Source organism: Geotrypetes seraphini, chromosome 2 (assembly GCF_902459505.1).
Source record: "Geotrypetes seraphini chromosome 2, aGeoSer1.1, whole genome shotgun sequence".
In the NCBI taxonomy this organism is placed as follows: Eukaryota; Metazoa; Chordata; class Amphibia; order Gymnophiona; family Dermophiidae; genus Geotrypetes; species Geotrypetes seraphini.
The window spans coordinates 497,657,397-497,674,175 of NC_047085.1; the positions used below are offsets into that span (position 1 = coordinate 497,657,397).

The 16,779-nt window shown below is 41.0% G+C and overlaps 1 protein-coding gene across 1 annotated transcript in view; it reads right to left on the reverse strand.

Annotated features, from left to right (window-relative positions):
- Positions 1–380: 380 nt before the first annotated feature.
- Positions 381–16,779, reverse strand: part of LOC117354454 (zinc finger BED domain-containing protein 4-like) — a 67,617-nt gene continuing 51,218 nt past the window's right edge. The window contains exons 6-8 of the mRNA XM_033932035.1: positions 3,567–3,762; positions 2,535–2,647; positions 381–1,015 (exon numbers count right to left, since the gene is read on the reverse strand). Of these exons, the coding sequence (XP_033787926.1) occupies positions 513–1,015; positions 2,535–2,647; positions 3,567–3,762 (812 nt within the window). The 3' untranslated portion in view covers positions 381–512. The remainder of the gene's footprint in view (positions 1,016–2,534; positions 2,648–3,566; positions 3,763–16,779) is intronic.

Consider the following 16,779-nt stretch of genomic DNA (forward strand, 5'->3'; position numbering starts at 1 on the left):
TGACCTACAGCCTGTGTCTAAGACCGGGGGCCTTCTCTAACAAGCACACACCACCATTCCACGACCCCCTCCCTGAGGAGGAGTGTCTAGTTCAAATATTCCGTCTTCCGTACATCAAGGATGCACTCTTGCCAAAGGTGACGGCCTGCACGTGACAAAATTCAGATGTGTTAAGCTTGTTCTTCTTGGACATGTTCTGATAATTTCCCATGCTCACAGCACACTGGTCATCTCTCCCTCAGCTCTTCAAATACCATGATGCTCTGCCGGCTATGATCACCTTCTCCAAGGGACATTGTTTGGTAGTTCTTTCACCATGACAGTCCTTGTAGGCTTCTGGAAAGGGGTAAGTATGAAAAAAATGTACATAGCACCCCTGATATGTATAGAAAATAAACACATGACAAATGAAAAAAAAATTGATTTGTGGAATTTACTGAATATAATAATTATTTACAAAAAAATAAATAAGAGATATGTACATAAAAATACATGATTGATTCCCCCCCCCCTTAAACTTGTGGATCAAAGGGGAGAGAACCACAAGCTCCCTGCTGCCTGATGGCCTCTGTGAGGGCCCGTAGTTCTACCCTCATGCCCTCAATCTCCTGAATTAAAGAAGAGGGCCTCTGGCCCTCGACGACTCGGACGAGGCCAGCCATGCAGGAGCGAAGCATTGTGACCTCCCTCATGAGGGCTATATTGCTGTCTGTTAGACCCTGCAAAGTTTTCAAGAGTGTCTGAGATACTGACTGGTCTAGTGGCTCAACTGGGGGTGCTGACTCGGCTATGGTTGGCGATGGGTCAGCTGAGAGTGGTGGCCCAGCTGGAGCAGCAACGGGGGCAACTGGGACAGCAGCTGGATCCAGCTGCTCCTCTTCTGCCTCTTGAATGTCCTCCTCTTCCTCATTCTCCTCCTCCAGCTCTTGGGCTTCTAGCTCTTCATCGTCATTCAACACCACGACCTGATCTCCCCTCACCAGCTGCTGGTTGTGCATGCCTGGGTGATAGGCTCCTGTTGAATGAGGTACACAATTAATAAAAAGACTGATTAAAGATAGTCCAAGACATTGATACACAACATGGGAAAGACTCTACGCTACTGCAATGGGCTTGTCTCCTAGAGCTGCAAAACCAATCACATGCAGGACATACAGTTAAAAAAAATAAAATCCAGGATGAGGAAATAAGCAGGAGTGGCCTAGTTATGACCCAGACACCATGTGTTAGCAAACTGCTATAGAGAAAAACCCCAATATGAATAATAACAGAACAGATCAACACTGGTCCCTGCGTTCTGGCTCCCAGTATCACAGACAGATACTGTCACCCAGAAAGGAAGGTACATACAGACAGAGAAAAGATACGACATCAAGCGGCAAGACACGTGAAGAGTTCCCACAAACTCTTTGATCGGCTGTGCAAACCCAAGATAATTTACAGGATGGCGATGAAACTATGCTCTAATGAACCTGTGCACATGGCAAACACAAAATCTACTTGTGCACTGTTTTGGTTAGTTATTTATCTGAAACCATATGTACCTGAGGCAAACAAAATGCATTTTTAATTTGGCTGCAAATGGATATAACAGGAAGTGGGTACAAGCATTTTCACAGCCCTTTGACTTAACCCCCCCTTCCCATAATATGACAACAGCTCTTTTGAAACAGGCAGATTGTGTTATTAGGAGGTGGGGTATTCCCTGGATGGTCTGTTAATAGAAACAAATAAAAGTACACTTCTCCCTCCGTATTCGGGGGGGGGGGGATACGGGTGGACCATAGGTGCGAATATGGAAAAACTGCAAATAACTTTTTTAAAGTTATTCACGGTTTTTAGAAAAAGCCTTTGTTTTTATTATTGAAACCGTGAATAACTTGGAGCAGCAAGCAGCGATTTCTGGGCTTGGATTAGACAGGCATGCTGGGAAGAAGCCTTTCTCTATGGATGCTGGGAAGCAGCGTTTTTCTCAGTGCACACTGGGAAGCATGGAAGCAGCGAATTTGTGGGAGAAAGCATGGAAGCAGCGATTTTCAGAGTGAATGGTAAGCGATAAACTTTTATCGGTACAGTAAAAGGAAAAAGAACTTTAGTGATGACATAATTTTGGGTGACAGTCAGCATCTGAAAAATCACAAATCTGCAGATAACGGAAACTGCGACTACAGAGGGAGAAATTAGTATACCAGCACCGATTCTGTCATCTTGAAGGCACAAGGGTTTGCAGGCCAGTAGTGAAAGACTAGTTGACAGCCCAAGTGCCTTTAAGAGTGCAGACTACGAGGGGCTGTACTGCTGCTTCAATTTGTAGCTTGAGTTGGGGTGATGAGACCAAGATGTCGAACAGTAGTGGCTGGAGCCTGGCACAGCAGAAGCTGTGCAGTCAAAATTAGATGGGGTGGAGGAAGGATGAAGGCGAGAGAGAGACTGAGTGGAGAGAGAAGGGACAGAATCCCCAAACCCAGGCTGATTTTTGGCCACAATCCATCCCTGTTTTCAAAACAAACATGCCCATAATAATAGTGGCTTACCTAGTAGTGGATGGCTTTCCCGGCGTAGCTGGGCCAGAAGAGATACATCCTGTCGCCGCAGAGCCCGGTACTTGGCTTTAATGGACTCTATCTCCCTCCAGGTTCCTATCTCTCTGTTAGAAACAAAATTTTATATAAGGGAATAAGATCAGTGGATTGGCATATAATGCAGAGTCCCCAGCCCTCTTCCAAAATGCGTATTTCAATGATTCCCTGTCCATAGCAAATTCCTCTTAGGAAACATCACTAATAACTCTAGGCTTGTTATCACTTAAAAAGAATTTTCTTTGCCTCCCAGCTCAGCAGCAGTTCTGAAGGAAGGAGCAACGGCATTTTCCAATGGCAAGAGAGTCCCAATGGGTTCACCCTCTTCCTTCCTAGACTCCACATTCAGCAATCTCCTTGGCTTCATTTGAGCTCAGCAGTATTTGGGGGGCCCCAGCTGCATTCACTCTTTAAGTCATCATCAAATCTGAGGGGCAGTGCATATGCATGTTGATGTGGCAACTCTGGCCACTTTTCCCACACATTCTTGTGTTGCCGTAAACACTCAAATGAGGGACAGACCAGTTAAAAGATGATAAGCACACAGCAACTCTCCAACTGTTCCATCGCTTGGAGGTAATAGTCCTGATGCTAGCAAGAGACCCACTCCCAGCTAAACATGTAGAAACCCCAGAAGGGCTAACAAGACAGTAGGATATTTCCTTATACATCTAGAGTGGGGTGGGGGGGGAATGTATTTTGAAGATTAAAATTACTTAATTATAATATTGTAATCACATCATATGTCATATTGTATTAATAATTGGGAAGAGGGTGGGAGAAAATGATTGTTTTATGTATTTGTGTAGTTAATAGTGCATTTTATGTTCAATTAATTATATTGCATTGTCGAAGTTTGAAAATCAATAAAGATTAAAAAAAAAAAAAAAGACAGTAGGAGAATCCATGCAGTCTGGCTTTGCTACACCTTCCACCAAGCTCACACTGAACATGTCCCGATAGCATCAAAGAAAGTTGTGTGCTTACCTATATATAGTGCAACGGATGTCCGACCATGCCTTTCTCCTTGCCAAGATGCTGCCCCGGCCTCTCCCCGGGGGGAAAAGAATAGACTCTTTGGCCAGCACAAGCCTGGCCAGCAGGACTTTTTCTTCCAGGGAAAAATTCTCCTCCCTTGTTCGTGCCGCCATGTCGAATGCTTTATCCCCCTTTAGATGGCGCTCTAACCCGCGGGGCCGATGACATACATGTTGAAAGATACACAGAGAAAAGCAACTTATCCGTATATATTCAAGCTTGTACGGATAAACAGGCTTTGACCGTGCATATGCAACTACCACTCGATAACTGGCTCATTCCCATAGATACTGAGAGATGGATGGCTACGAGGGGTGCTGAAAAGTTCTCAGCCCAACCAACTTCCTAAATTCTGAGCATTATTTTCCACTGTAGCTGAAAAGAGCCCATTTGCACTCTATTTTGACATTGTTTCAGATCACTGATTGAACCATATCGTTCTCTTCTTGGCTGGACTGAGAACTTTTCAGCACCCCCTGAGATTCTGATGTCATAATGCATCATTCTACCACTAACAGCCAGCCTCATCAGTGATGTCACAATGGCTTGATTGTCCTCTACTTGGCTTGCTTTTATTACATACAAAGGATTGCTGAAAAGTTCTTAGCCCAACCAACTTCCTAAATTCTGAGCATTATTTTGCCACTGTAGTTGAAGAGAGTGTTATTTTGTGAATTTGCAGAATCGCAGTGCTATGATTTGACACGGTTCAATCAATGATCTGAAACAAAGTCAACGAAAAGGGTGAAATTTTCACATGTGGAACTTCGAGCCATCAAGTAGTTCCTATTCCTGCAGAAGAAAACTCCAAAGGAAATCCATGAATGTATGATGCAAGCATTGGGTGACAAATGCCCATTATACTCCACAGTGAAACAGTGATGTGCAAACTTTCAGCAAGGAGATTTCAAGACCAAAAGATGCAGCAAGGACTGCGAGGCCTCAAATAGCGTCAACTCCTGAAACGGTTGACTATGTCCATGACCTGATTTTGACAGATCGGCAAATATCGGCTAAAATAATGGCCGAGACTACAGCTATCCAGGGGGTATAATCCAAGAGCAGCTGAGTATGCAGAAGCTGTCAGCAAGTGGGTGCCCAAATGTTTGAATGCTGGTGAGAAATGATGTTGAGTGGACACTTTCAAGTTGATTTTGCACCAATTCAGTGAGCTGGTGCCAACTTTTGGGAATGACTAGTTACTGTTGTCTCAGGATCATAGTGGTGTAACCAACAGTCCATGCAATGGCGGCACTCAGGTTCTCCAAGACCAAGGAAATTCAAGTCCCGGAAGTCAGCAGGAAAGGTCACAGCTAATGTGTTTTGGGATCAAGAAGGTGTTGAAATGACTATCTCCTAGGGTGCCAAACATTTAATGCAGAATACTACTGTAACTTGCTACGCTGATTAAAGGAAACATTGAAAGAAAAAAAAGGAGAGGGAAGCTGAGGAATGGAGTTCTCTTTTTGCAAGACCATATACCTGCTTACAAGGCTGGCAAAACGATGGATGTTTGGAGGTAGTTGGGGTTTCAATGCATAGACCATCCATTCTACTCCCCAAATCTTGCTCCATCTATTTTCTGTTTCCAAACCTTAAAAATAATTTGAAAGGGTGACAATTTTCAAGTACTTAGGAGATGATTGCAGCAGCGGAGCAGTATTTCAGTGACCAGGCATCAGATTATTTTTTGGGAAGGGTTATAAAAACTTCAGACATGATGTGCCAAGTATGTTGAACTTAGGGGTGAATATGTGGAATAACTTGTAAATTTCATGGCTCCATATCATTCCCTTCTTGGATGGGCTGAGAACTTTCAGCACCCCTTCGTTTGATCAATGTCTATACACATCTTTGCATATAAACAACTAAATCAATTGCATTTGAACATATTCCAAAAATAGGTGACCGAGTTATTTGTGTATATTCAAAGATATGTGCGTAAAGGCTACCTATACCACTTAGTAGAAAATTCAAAAATGCATCCACATCTTAGACGTATACTGCAACATTCACTTGGGCTGTATAACTGTAATTGTATGCCTATCTCCTCAGCTATCCATGTACAGATAACTAGTCACTCTCGAAAGCTTGTGATTTATCCACATACTTATACAGATTTCTTGCTGTTCAGTGGCTTATTAAGTGATATCAGAAAAAAAAAAAGCTGCCACAGCTGAAGCCCAGAGAGGCTTGAAACACCTATAGAACAGGAAGGTGGGGAAAATAAAGTTAGTTGAGCAGTCACCAAAGACCTTGCCTGGCATATATGGGACCACGCAACACTAGACCACCAGGTAAACTAGCTTGCCCTCACCTACCTGACCAACAAAGCATAACAGGCTGAAGCAATACAATGTCCTAAGGAAACAGGTGCAGCTCGGTGCATGGACTACCATTGATATCAGCTTCTATCACAGATTCACATGCTTGCACTGAAGGCTTCAGCTTTCGCGCTTCTAAAAATAAAAAGCAATAACCTGCAGAGAGTGGTACTAACAACCCTTACCACAGGATAGGCCATTTTCAGTCGTTATCTGCCATCTTCTCTGTTACAGTGCATAGATGTCTGTCTTTAAGTATGTTTGAAGAGACACACTATTATTTCATGTGTATACTTAGAATTAGAGAATAACACTGGGACAGATTTTTCCCCGTCCCCAAGGGAACTCATTTTCCCATCCCATTCCTGTAAGCTCCGTCCTCTTCTGCACAAGTCTCAAACACTTTAAAATCATAAGTGTCCAAGGCTTCTGTGGTTAAGGCAGAGCTTACAGGAATGGGACAGGGACAGCAACAAAATTCACTGGGATGGGGGAAATTGAGTTCCTGTGTCCCCGTGTCATTCTCTACTTAGAATCCCAACCCAAATCAAAATATGGCCGCCAGTTTGCTTCCTATAAGGATACATGACGCATCCTTCACTTGCTAATATTCTTGGTAGGCCTATAGCAGGTAATCCAAACCTTTGTTATCACACTGCACAAGGGTATATATAAAATAGGTGCACTGCAAGATTGCGCCTATATTTTTACACATAGGGCTTTCTGGGCACAGCTGGGATATATCTGTGTAGTTTATAAAATATATAAGTACATGTGCAGAGTACATGCATACATTTACATCTTTGTACATTTTTATACAAGCATTTGTGCGCTACTGGGGGTCATTGTATGAGTCTATTTCATAAAACATTAAATAGGCATCTTTTTGGACATTTCACATAGGCATCCTGCTGTGATAAATTTTTCTCCATGTCCACAATTTTTGTTGCTGTCCCTGTCCCATTCCTGTAAGGTCTGCCTTAACCGCACAAGCCTCGAACACTATCATTTTAAAGTGTTTAAAGCTTGTGCAGATGAGGACGGAGCTTGCAGGAATGGGGCAGGGACAGGAAAATAACTCGGCGGGATGGAATAGGAAAATAAGTTCCATGGGGACGGGGAAAAATTTGTCCCCGTGTCACTCTCTACTGTGTAATTACCCTCTAAGGGGTTAATTTCATAACAGGCCATCTACATTTGACGACCACATAGGTACATATTTGTGTCTTTACACCATACTACAGGAGGGGTGTCCAACCTTTTGGCGTCCCTGGGCTGCATTGGCTGAAAAAACGCAGCAAGAGAGAGGAGGGAGTCGGCAAGACGGTAAACACCTGGGGGCAGCAGAGGAAAACACACTGCATCACCCTCGACCGGGGCCGCACAAAATACTTCATGGGGCCTTTGGGCTGCAGGTTGGACACCCTTGTACTACAGCAAAAGCGGCACCTAGGTTAAAGCTGCAGACAACCAATGCCAGCTCAGCAGCAGGCTTTAAATGTTGATGCATAAAGTGCGTTGGTACTGTATAAACCACAAGCATAAGTCATGACTGCCTGTGTTCTGCCCAAAACGTCACCCTTGAATACACCTATGCATGACTGTGTGAAAGTATGCAAGGAAGCTCTTTGATTAAAAAAAACAAACAAACCAACAAAAAACAACCCTCCCCCCACAAGACAATTTTTAAAGGCATGCATGTGCATAATTTTATACACAGAAATGTTTTTTTTAAAAAACTGCTGACCAGATATGAACACAGCTACATATCTTAAGAGATGTTCCCGAGGGAAGGGGTAGGGGCAGAGAGCACCCTTACACATATTACTTTTGGATTTCCAAAAAATATTACCCTCAGGTTGTCACAGAAAAAGAACCCATATGAAGAGTATGTGCAGATTGGTGTGTGTGTTTGTGTACTTTTTCTGGATCAATTTGGAAAGGAAAAAAAAAAAAAACCCTCCCCTTTGAAAATTGTTATAATGTGTGCAGAGCACCAGCATGTTCTTGGTTTAAAAGTTACCGCTAAACTTTTTCATTCCTCTCCAAATGTGCCCCCAAAATTAACGCTTTAACAAGAATGGCCTCCAACTAAAAGTGTTTTGTTTCAGGATGCTTCGATGGGGATTAGCGTATACAGTAGGTGTCTATCTTCAACTCTTCTACTATCTTGGATATAATTTCTGTACTATCATGTGTTTCCTTGCAAATCTGGACCCATCCAGAAGGTCAGTACAGCTAGGAAAGTGCCACTATGTTCCCACGTGACTTATGCACTTCAGGTATTCCCTAGGCTGCAGTTTTATCCATCATCAATTTGATAGCCCTGGTTCCTGTGCCTACTGATCTCGAGTCTCTGGTGATCTCGGCTCCTAATATACTGTACTTCTCATGCAGAAATTTGGCATTAATGACCTCTACAAACTTCGGTGGAGGCAGGTACAAAGCCTCACTAACATCTTGCAGCAAAGGAGATGGGATTATCTATTAACCTGCAGATGAGAGTTCATTAGATTACACGTGCACGTAGGTGACCAGAGGTTATTCGCTAAAGATGAAGGGAAAGTCTATAATCTATTTGTTATATCACACAGTAACGTACAGTCAATTTAATATCCAATTTGCAATTCTTCCGGAATTAATCCAGCTACCTCTCCTCTCTTGTAACCAAAAAAAACCAAACAAAAACCCAATACTGTTGTAACTTCACTGGAAATGTCCAGTTAGCTCTTTTGTAATCCGCCTTGAACTGCAAGGTACAGGCGGAATAGAAGTCCCTAATATAATGTAATGTAAAGTCCTAGGTGAAAACTTTTGTCAGACCTATCACTGAGATAGTGTTTCTCAAGTCATATGAAGATATTGATCACTGACTCACTATCCCCCTCTACAAAGTTGCGTTAAACTTTTTTAGCGTCAGCCACCGCGGTAACAGCTCAGACGCTCAAAGGACTTCTATGAGCGTCAGAGCTGTTACAGCAGCAGCCGGTGCTAACATGACTTTGTAAAGGAGGGGGTATATGTTGTTTTATGTTATCTGCTTATTCTGTTTGGGCCTGAGCAAGGCTAGGTTAATGCCTGAAATCTAGTCAAGAAAAGTATTAAAGTCCAGTCAAAGGATATTATCTTACATTATTTGTGTGCTCACCTTTATTTCCATGTAGTTTAATAAACAGTAATAGTAGCATCTATCGATACCAGATGGGGAGTGCACCACATATAGAATAGTTTTCTTATTTGTGTATTATTTTGCTACTCACTGGTTGTATTAAATATTCCATATGTGTATTTGTTAACCAATCAAAAATAGAAAATTATTACAAGCTTAATGAGTGTTTTGCTATCTGTATCCATACAGCAAGAACAAAACAGATGGCCACAGTGTAACATACTTGGCTGGTGGAAAAAATTGGAATCTCCATAGGATGTTTAGAAAGAATTTATTGCATTTATTGTTGCATCTGTTTTACATGTTTATAACACATCCTATCAATGGCTGACGTGATACAAGGGTTTTTCAGCAGGAATTCACTGATAAATGAATGAAACTACAAATAGTACCACCTGTCATTCATAATAGGTGGCATTCTACATGTCATATGTATCACTGGCAAAATATACCCTGGATAAGACCTTTATGAAACATAAGACTGAAAGCAGACTCAGTGCTATACTAATGTGCGCTTCAAAATTTACAATAAAGACAAATTACAAAAATATATCAGTGTATTTACTATCACTTCCTCAATCATCCTTATTAAACTGAATAATTATACATGAAGATGTCAAGTAACAAAGCAGTCCAAATCTTGGTAACTAAATTATAAATAAGTACTCAAAAGTTAATAGTTAATATACGAACAGTGCCTAGTTCAGATAAATATATTTTTAAATGAAAGCACAAAAAATAATAAAAGAAAAACATATGAGTGAAATGTGTTGAATGTGCTCAGTACCTAAAGGCAAAAGACCAATGGAACGGAGAACCATCATGGCTACATTCTGTTCCCTTTGTTAATATGCAATGTATAAAAATATCTAAAAAGATAAGAAAAAAATCAATACCGATGGCAAAAAGCTAGGTATTATAACTTCAGCAACTAGAAAACATTAAAGATAAGCGAATGAAACCACTTATCTGATCATTGGTGTTGAAATTCTTGCTTCCGAGATTATTCGTGACTGAAACTCATCAGCCATCGAAGGTAGATAATCCACACAAACCAGTCAACTTGATCGCCGAATATTGAATGTGTGTGTCCCAAACACCACAGTATCACATATGTCCAAATTCAAATAAATCCAACTCTGTGAAGCTGTCTCAAAGGCAAGTGTTCCATATTTATTTTATTTTTTTAGACTATCCCAACTCTGTCCACAGGGGTGTGGGGACACACACCGTTCAATATTTGGCGATCAAGCTGAATGGTTTTGTGTGGATTATCTACCTTCGGTGACTGATGAGTTTCAGTCACGAATAACGTCAGAAGCAAGAATTTTAACACCAATGATCAGATAAGTGGTTTCATTCGCTTATCTTTAATGTTTTCTAGTTGCTGAAGTTATAATACCTAGCTTTTTGCCATCGGTATTGACTTTTTCATATCTTTTTAGATATTTTTATACATTAATAATAACAAGGGAACAGAACGTAGCCACGATGGTTTTCCGTTCCATTGGTCTTTTGCCTTTAGGACCGGCATGTGGGGGTACTACTGAGCACATTCAAAACATATTTCTTTTATTATTTTTTTGTGGTTTCATTTAATAATAAAGTAACAAAACAGTAACACCAAATCCTAGTCTACTAAAAGGGAAACAGCTGGTGATTTCAAATCAAAACTCATTTGCATATACAAAGATAGTGCAAAAGTCATCACGTCATGAACTATTTGCCAAAGCAAAGTTTTCAGACACTGCTCTCCACCCAACAAATGTAAAGACGACAGCATACAAGATCATAATTATGTGGGGTAGAAGGCCCAGGGGTATCTTGCAGCTTATTAAGAATCAGCCTCTACTGGACTAGAATTTTTTGTCTTCTCTCTCAACCACAGGGTTGTTTTAACCCCGTATTTTATAGCCCCCCCCCACCGCTGTTACTTAGCTGTCAAAGCAACAGACCTGTATTCTGAGATGAAAGACTTGATATCGTACAGAAGGCAATACCCAAAGTCATTTCTAAGAGTATAGAAACATCATATCCACAGAAGAGTGAGTTCTGGATACGGCTCAAACTGTCCGTACTTTTATCCTCAGACTCTGGAAGCATTCTCTTGAGTGGGGAGAGGTCATCTAACTCCATCCCCCTTTTTACAAAACCGCACAAGAGGTTTTTAGTGCCAGCCGGCACACTGAATGCTCTGCACTGCTCCGATGCTCATTGGAACTCTATAACCGTCAAAGCAACGCAGAGCACGTAGTGTGCTGGCCGGCGCTAAAGACCTCTTGCGTGGTTTTGTAAAAAGGGGGGGAAGGGTAGTTTATTTAAACCTACTTTAATTATTGTATCTGTCTGTGCCTGGGATAGGCATGTGGGATCTCTCGGAGAAAGAGATAATGGTTACTGCGGATGGGCAGACTAGATGGGCCATTTGGCCTTTATCTGCCATCATGTTTCTATGTCCAAAAATTGTCCACAGAGAAAGCAATGATTAAAGCAAAAAGTACCCAAATACATTTGCTTTAAATATGTCAGAGTCTAATATACACTGTGTTTTATTGATACCCCAACATTATACTTGTAAATCGCTTTAAAATATGATGTTGCGATTGAATCAAATTTTTTTAATAAACGTGAAACCTGTGCAGAGTTTGCAACTAGGTGTTCAGTTGTATTTATCCCATGTACAACTCCTACTGAGATGACATCTTGACAAGAACTTTTAAAGGCATCCTTTTGCATCAGAGCATACACTCACCTTTTTTTGCTTAATGAGATCATGTTATAGGATAAGGAGAAAATTTTTAACGCTTTTCATTGATATAAGTCTGTGACTGAAACATATACAAGAATCTTTTTGAACAATTTATCTATATGTGGAATCAATTTAACTCTCCCTTTTCCTGGATTTTGATCATTTTTTTTCATCACTCTGTTTTCATGTGTTTGCAGATATTCTGTACCACTTTTTTGATTAAATGCTGTGCCTACAGCCTTCTGTGATTCCACAACAGTGGAGACCGGCTGCAAAGTCCCTTCCTGTTGAAGTGCTATGATGACCAAGGACCAGATAGAGGCGGTGATACGTTTAAAATCCCTCCTTCTTCCCACTGTGATTGACAGGAGGAGGAAAATTACAGCTGTGTGGTGTCCTTCCCCTCTGCAACCTTTAGCTTGAATGTTTGCAGCAGAGGATTCAAAACAGTTGGGTTTGATGCAGCAGAGGAAAAAGACTTGGCTCAACACAGTACAGCTCTCCTTCACATCCTACTACCAGGGAAGAAAGGGAGAGGAATTTTAAATATATTTCCAGCTACAAGTTCCTGGAGGGGGTTGGGTTGGGATGGCTAGAGAAGGGGATGAAGGAGCAAAGCTCCTTAGTGAGAGGATGTGGAGGGAGACAAGGAACAGGAAGAGGAAGGCTATGAAGACAATTGAGGAGACGTGCAGTATATCAGAGAGAGGAGCAATGTGGAGAGGGATTAGATTTATAAATCGATAATCTTCTTTTTGTATGTGTGTCTAGTAGTCGTGTACCACCCATCTCAACCCACAAGTTTATAGAAACAGAAATATGATGGCAGATAAAGGCCAAATGGCCCATCCAATCTGTCCATCTGCAGTAACCATTATCTCTCTCTCTCCAAGAGATCCCACGTGCCTATCCCAGGCCCTTCTAAATTCAGACACAGTCTCTGTCTCCACCACCTCTTCTGGGAGACTGTTCCATGCATCTACCACCTTTTCTGTAAAAAAGTATTTCCTTAGATTACTCTGGAGCCTATCACCTCTTAACTTCATCTTATGCTCTCTCATTCCAGAGCTTCCTTTCAAATGAGAGACTCGACTCATGTGCATTTATGCTACTTAGGTATTTAAACATCTCTACCATATCTCCCCTTCCCGCCTTTCTTCCAAAGTATACATATTGAGATCTTTAAGTCCATCCCCACATACCTTATGATGATGACCATGCACTATTTTAGTAGGCTTTCTCTGGACCAAATCCATCTTTTTTATATCTTTTGGAAGGTGCGATCTCCAGAATTGTTCACAATGTTCTAAATGAGGTTTCACCAAAGTCTTATACAGGGGCATCAATACCTCCTTTTTTCTACTAACCATACTTCTTTCTATGCATCCTAGCATTCTTCTAGCTTTTGCCATCACCTTTTCAACTTGTTTGGCCACCTTAAGATCATCACATACAATCACACCAAGTTCCGCTCTTCTGTCGTGCAAGTAAGTTCTTCACCCCTAAACTGTACCATTTCTTTGGGTTTTTGCAGCCCAAATGTATGAAGAAACAGAAGTGGTTGACAGCTTCATTTTCCTTGGGTCCCTCAATCACAGTGGCGGTTCGACAGCAGAGATCAAGCGTCGATTATCAATGGGGCAAGTAGTCATGGTGAGCATGGACCAAATATGGAAGTGCAAGGACATCTCAGTCACCATCAAACAAAGACTGATCACTATGATTGTATTATCACTCACGACATATGACTGGGAGACATGGACACTCACGAAAGCAGATAGAAGAAAAATTGATGTCTTCGAGCTGTGGTTCTGGAGAAGACTTCTACAAACCCCATGGACAGCTAGGATCACCAACAAAGATGTTCTTGATCATATAAACCCAGAGTTGTCCCTGTAAGACAAGATTACCACACAGAAACTGACCTACTTTGGACATGTGATGAGGGCGAATTAACTAGAAAAGGAGGTATTACTCAGAATGGTCAGTAGTAAAAGGAAGCAGGGGAGATCAAAGACCTGTTGGCAGGATACCATCAAGAATGACACGGGAATGAACATCAAGCAATTGACAGACGCCATGAAAAACAGGGAAGCATGGAGAGGACTGGCCTACAGAATATCCAAGGATCGGACATGACTGAATAGATAGTAGTGGTATTGGATAGAAAACAGAAGGTAGGGTTAAATGGCCATTTTTCTCAATGGAGGAGTGTAAATAGTGGCGTTCCATAGGGATCTGTAATGGGACTGGTGATATTTAACTTATTTATAAATGATCTTGAAATTGGAACGAGTGAGGTGATTAAATTTGCAGATGATACTAAACTGTTCAAAGTTTGTGAAAAATTGCAGGCAGACCTTAGGAAATTGGAAGACTGGGCGTCCAAATGGCAGATGAAATTTAATGTGGACAAATGCAAAGTGATGCACATTGGGAAGAATAACCCAAATCATAGTTACCAGATGCTAAGGTCCACCATGGGACTATCACCCAAGAATAGGGTCTAGGTGTCATTGTAGACAATACGATCAAACCTTCCACCTAATGTGCGGCAGTGGCCAAAAAAGCAAACAAGATGCTAGGAATTATTAAAAAAGGGATGGTATACAAGACTAAGAATATTATAATGCCTCTGTATCACTTCATGGTGAAACCTCACCTAGAATATTGAATTCAATTCTGGTCGCTTTATCTCAAGAAAGATATAGCTGAACTAGAAAAGGTTCAAAGAAGAGCAACCAAGATGATAAAGAGGATGGAAGTCCTCTCGTATGAAGAAAGACTCAAGAAGTTAAGGCTCTTCAGCTGGGAAAAGAGACGGCTAACAGGAGGTATGATTGAAGTCTACAAAATCCTGAGTGATGTAGAACAGGTACAAGTCGATCAATCTTTACTCTGTGAAAAATTACAAAGACAAGGGAACACTTGATGAAGTTATGGGAAATACTTTTAAAATCAATAGATTTTAGAAGGAAATATTTTTTCACTCAGATAACAGTTAAGCTCTGGAACATGTTTGCCAGTGGTTGTGGTAACGTAGTTGGTTTTAAGAAAGGTTTGGACAATTTCCTGGAGGAAAAGTCCATAGTCTGTTATTGAGGCAGACATGGGGGAAGCCACTGCTTGCCATGGATCGATAGCATGGAATGTTGCTACTATTTGGGTTTTTGCAAGGTACTAATGACCACAGTGAGGACAGGCCACAGTGAGGATGGGCCACTGGGTTCTGTACATGGAATGTTGCTGCTTTTTGGGGTTTTGCCAGGTACTAGTGATCTGTATTGGCCACCGTGATGAGGGGCTACTGGGCTAGATGGACCATTGTTCTGACGCAGTAAGGCTATTTTTATGTTATTATGTTAACGAGGAAACAACACAACACTACACTTCTGTTCTGTTACAAGTATAATAAATAACTCTTGCCAAAAAAATTGTGTGCAACCAGCACTAACATTTATGGAGCTCATAGCTACTCCCATGTCCTGCTAGCAGGCAGAGGCACAGTGTTTTTCTTTCTTTTTCCTTTTTTTAAAAAATTGTTTATTATTGAATTTCAAATTTCCAAGCATAAAAAAATCTTGTATATAGTGTGATTAACCTATAAAAATGATAATAGGAATCACAATTAAACTTATAAGGAAAAATAAAAAACAAAGTAATCTTTAACTATTGCATACAACTTAATCTCATTCAAGTCCTCACAACTAGATCCAAGAATGACAGTCGCTTTTGAGATAAAAATTTTGTCAGCTGACTCAAATCGAAAAAAACATATTTTAATGAGTGGTGCCTAACAATGCATTTGCATGGATAGCGGAGAAAAAAACTCCAATCTGTATCACCCTGGGTTTCAGCAAAAGAAACTGGTGTCGGTTTTTTTGAGTTTCCTTCGAAATATTTGGAAAAATTTGAATATGGAGACCAAGAAAGTCCTTCATTCTATTCAACTTCAATAACCAGTCTTTATCCGGGGATAATGCCACTGTAATTTAGAGAGTAGCTGGTTTAGCTACCTCATGATCAGAAGTGTCTAGCATTACAGAAATATCTAAAGGAGTCTCTCGTTGGTCTTCTTGTACTTCAATGTGGTCTTGAGCCATAGTTGGCAAGTAGTATGCCCTGTAAGAGGAGGCAAAGAGGCCTCTGGAATATTGAGAATTTCTAGAAAGTACCGTTTTACCATGTCTCTGGGAGGAATGGAAATGATCTTAGGAAAGTTTATCAACCTTAAATTATTAGTTATGCTATAATTTTCAAGAGCCTCAAGTTTCCTCCGCAGAATTATATTATCTTTAACTAACATATCTTGATTTTGCTTTAATGTTTTAACTTCTTTGTCCGTTTTTTAAATATCTATTTTATATAAAGTGAATTCATTTTTCAATAAACTAATCTCTACAAACCTCCTAGGGCGAAACTGCCCGAGCCTCCACCCAAGATGTAGTCACCCTTCTGGTAGAGTGTGCTTTCAACAAGATTGGCGGCTGATTACCAAATATACAAAGCCAATATACATGGAAGAAATCACCATTCTAAGCCATCTGGAGATCGAGGTGTTAGATGCCATCTTTCCTCACATGGCCTGACTGATCAAGGCAAAAAGATGATCTGGGAACCAAAATTCAATGGAACTTCAAGGTATCGAATAACTCTCCAAATGTCCATGGAATGAAAAGCAACAACCAGACCTCTTGACTGATATGGAAAGCTGAAACTACTTTCAGTAGGAAAGATGGCAACATGTGCAAGGAAAACCGTGCTCCCGTAAGCTTCAGAAATGGCTCCTTGAAAGACGGCGCTTGCAATTCAGAGACTCTTCTCACAGACAGAGTCACTACCAGGAACACCATCTTGACCTTAAGTTCTAGAAGGAAAGCCTCTTGAAACTGTGCACAGCCGGCCAGGTCCCCTTACCTT